General features: G+C 51.5%; 1 protein-coding gene across 1 annotated transcript; it reads right to left on the bottom strand.

The window, feature by feature from the left end:
- Positions 1-1,113: 1,113 nt before the first annotated feature.
- Positions 1,114-2,721, bottom strand: LOC123042642 (ervatamin-C). Its single transcript, XM_044465061.1, has 2 exons — positions 2,200-2,721; positions 1,114-1,856 (listed from the first exon to the last, which is right to left on the bottom strand). The coding sequence occupies exons 1-2, from the start codon at positions 2,681-2,683 to the stop codon at positions 1,285-1,287; spliced, it is 1,056 nt and encodes a 351-aa protein (XP_044320996.1). The 5' UTR covers positions 2,684-2,721; the 3' UTR covers positions 1,114-1,284.
- Between the last annotated feature and the right edge of the window lie 289 nt (positions 2,722-3,010).

The raw sequence follows: 3,010 nt of genomic DNA, 5'->3' as shown, positions 1-3,010 counted from the left end.
TCGTGGTTCAACATCCACGACACGCCCATCACCTCCGTAAGCCAAACAATCAATCCTCCCCACGAGCTCCAGTGCTGCGAGCAGTGACCCGCCGGCGGGGGTTGTGGCTCCAGCGACGACACAGAGAAGCATTGACCGTGTGGCGTCCCGAGGACCAGGCGTTCCTGCAGCTGTGGCTTCGGCTTCTTCTCTCGGTCGTAATGCGCCGCGGATCGCCGAGCGGAACGAGTTTTTTTTCCCTTCCCTTTGGTACTGAAAATGGTCCAAGCATGTATCCTTAAAAAAAATCTGGCTAGTACCAAAGGTGGAGATTGAAATCTGACTAGGGATCACACATTTTGGTTTTCTACATGGATTTCTTGCTACATCACACTAATATTAAGCACGGGTAACATTTCTACCACTAAAGGAACATACATGCATGCATGAAATCAACATGTTTCCACATGAACTCCTAAAAAACAAAACTCCTACTGGTACATGATTTGCAAAATGAATGAATACCAAACTCGCATGCAAGTTCACACTTCCAGAATGACATCCATAGACCCTGTATATATGTATGCTTTCAACAGCTCGACTGAAGGAAAAACTGCCGCAGATTGGAGTGATAATCCTTGCGAGTGTGCCATGCTAGCCTTAAATTTCTTCCTTTCACCACTCAATGTATTTGTCAGATCTGGGATACTGGAGGGAAACAAAGACACAAGATGGCATTTCATCATTTTTCTTCTCGGTATTTGTACCACGCAAGATTATTCATGTGTTGTATTGCATGTGACTTTCCAATCGTTGCGGCATTGCCGGTTGAGAAAATGACGTGTCATCCCGAAGAAAAACTATTGTCATTTTAAACTATATCATTTATTCCTGTTGAAAACCTTTATTTTTGAGCCATATCTAATAGTTATTTTAAACGCTATTTGAGATATAGCACGTTATTGGCATGCTATATCATGTATAGCATCTGGAGGAGGCGGCCGCTATTTCGCTTAGCATGCTATATTTTACCTTGCACAGAACTAGCAAAAAAAAAAGTTAGACACAAAGACTTTTTGCAGCCCTTTTGCTTGGGGACATTTTCCTTTTTTAACAAGAGAACACGCATGATAGTTTATTGTTACACGTACACACACCACATACGTATAATAGCCTCGCGATGTAATCGACGACATAGGTTGAACGTCACAAATGCACGATGGAATACTGGTAGGGCAGATGCCGCTGCCTGCCTGCGAGCTTACTTAACTCGGAACGTACTTAGGTGCGCTTGCATGATGGACATCACATGGTCGGGTAAGCGGTGTCGAGCGCGATGCCGCAGAGCCCCCCGCCTCCGACGTCGCGGCGCATACGGATGTAGCCGGCCTCGCCCCATGTCTGGCCCCACGAGTTCTTGACGAGCCAGTACTTGAGCCCCGAGTAGGCGTCGGTGCCGTAGCCGACGGTCACCACGGCGTGGCTCATCTGGATCCCACAGGGGGCCGAGAAGACCCCGCTCTTGTAGAACTGCATGCTGGTTGGGACCTCGATGGCCACGCCGATGGGCTGCCTCGCGACGGCGCTCTGCAGGGCCAGTTCATTCTTGGGGACCGCCGCGTGCCCGGTGATGGTGACGGCGGGCTTGGCGCGGATGCAGACGCCTCTCACCGCCTTGTATGGGTACAGCGCCGCCGTGGTGAGGCCGCCGTTCTCCATGATCCACTGGAAGGCTCTATGGTAGTAGCCTCGGTTGCAGCCACCGTCGTACTTGTCGCAGTCCACCAGCTGCTGCTCCGACAGGGTCACCAGCGTCCCCGTCTTGATGAAGTAGAGACTCTCCATCATTGCCACCGCCGAGAACGCCCAGCAGCTGACTGCATGCACCCGGTCCGGTCCGGGCACAGAAATAAATTAGTTAAAAGAGGCCAGTACTTACATAGTTGAAATGAATGAGATTCCTCTAACGAGCTCTAATGATAAGTGTCACCACGAAATAACATCGCTCTGACTGAACAACTAAAATTGTTATCTGGAAAAAATCCTAAAAAAAATTAAAACTGGCCATCCAAACAAAAAGTTGACATGCTTCATAAATAAAGTTGTCATCCTCAGATAACTAAACATGCCTAAAAAACGTCAGGGCAGAATTTCTTCATGCAAAAACGTGTGACACTAACCAGGGTCTAAAAAAGGTTAAAATAATTGGTGAATACGTACAGCATTGCGAGCCTTGGTTCTTGACCGGCGTCACGGCGCCTTTGGCCCTCCAGTCCACGCTGGGCGGAAGCGGAGCCTCCAAGGAGTCGTCGCCACCGCCCGACGACCAGAGGCCGTCAGCCTCAGCGGCTGTCGTGATGACCGAGCCAGTGCCACCGCCGGCTTCGTGCGACGAAGCGTACCTTGCGACGAACTCCTCCCCGGTGAGGTCGGCGAATTGGTTCTCTCCGAGCTCGTAGGTGAGGTCGCCGCGCCGGTTGGTGGCGTCGATGTACTCCACGTTGCTGCGGTACACCTCGAAGCGCCGCAGCCTCTCCTCCGCGCTCAGGTACGAACGGTTGTGGGTGGCCTGCCACTGGCGGAACCTGTCCATCATCAGCATGTCACGGACGTCGACGTGGCCGCCGGACGCCGCAGGGAAGGCGGTGAACAGGCCGCCCACTAGCAGAGCTACTGCAGGGATCACCCCAGGGGACAAAGCCATATCGATCGATCGAGCTACACAAGCTTCTGCTTGAGCTTGAGCATGAAGGTGTAGACGCGCCGAGCGTTTATATAGAGCGCGCGCGGGAGCATGTCTTTAGACTTTAGGCAGTGTCGGCCGGCGACGGACGCATGCATGCAGGTCGATGCACGTACTAGCTAGTTGAGGAATGGTAACCATCTGCGTTTTCTCTTGGTGCCTTAGTTGTATCAGTGCACTATGTGCATGCATGCATGCCTTGGCACAGGATCGAAAGAAGATCGAGTTGGTTAGGTTGCCTTGCCCTGCACACTAAATTATCAGGGCCGGACACCGGTTTGTATACTA

The sequence above is a fragment of the Triticum aestivum genome, chromosome 2B (assembly GCF_018294505.1).
Source record: "Triticum aestivum cultivar Chinese Spring chromosome 2B, IWGSC CS RefSeq v2.1, whole genome shotgun sequence".
In the NCBI taxonomy this organism is placed as follows: Eukaryota; Viridiplantae; Streptophyta; class Magnoliopsida; order Poales; family Poaceae; genus Triticum; species Triticum aestivum.
This window is presented reverse-complemented; position numbering and strand designations above follow the sequence as displayed.

What these genes read in the sequence shown, in the direction of transcription:
- LOC123042642 (XM_044465061.1), bottom strand. Translation starts at nt 2,683, where the DNA reads ATGGCTTTGTCCCCTGGGGTGATCCCTGCAGTAGCTCTGCTAGTGGGC. An exon ending in GAACCAAGGCTCGCAATGCT is followed by an intron (nt 1,857 to 2,199) that starts GTACGTATTCAC and finishes GGGTGCATGCAG; the next exon opens with TCAGCTGCTGGGCGTTCTCG.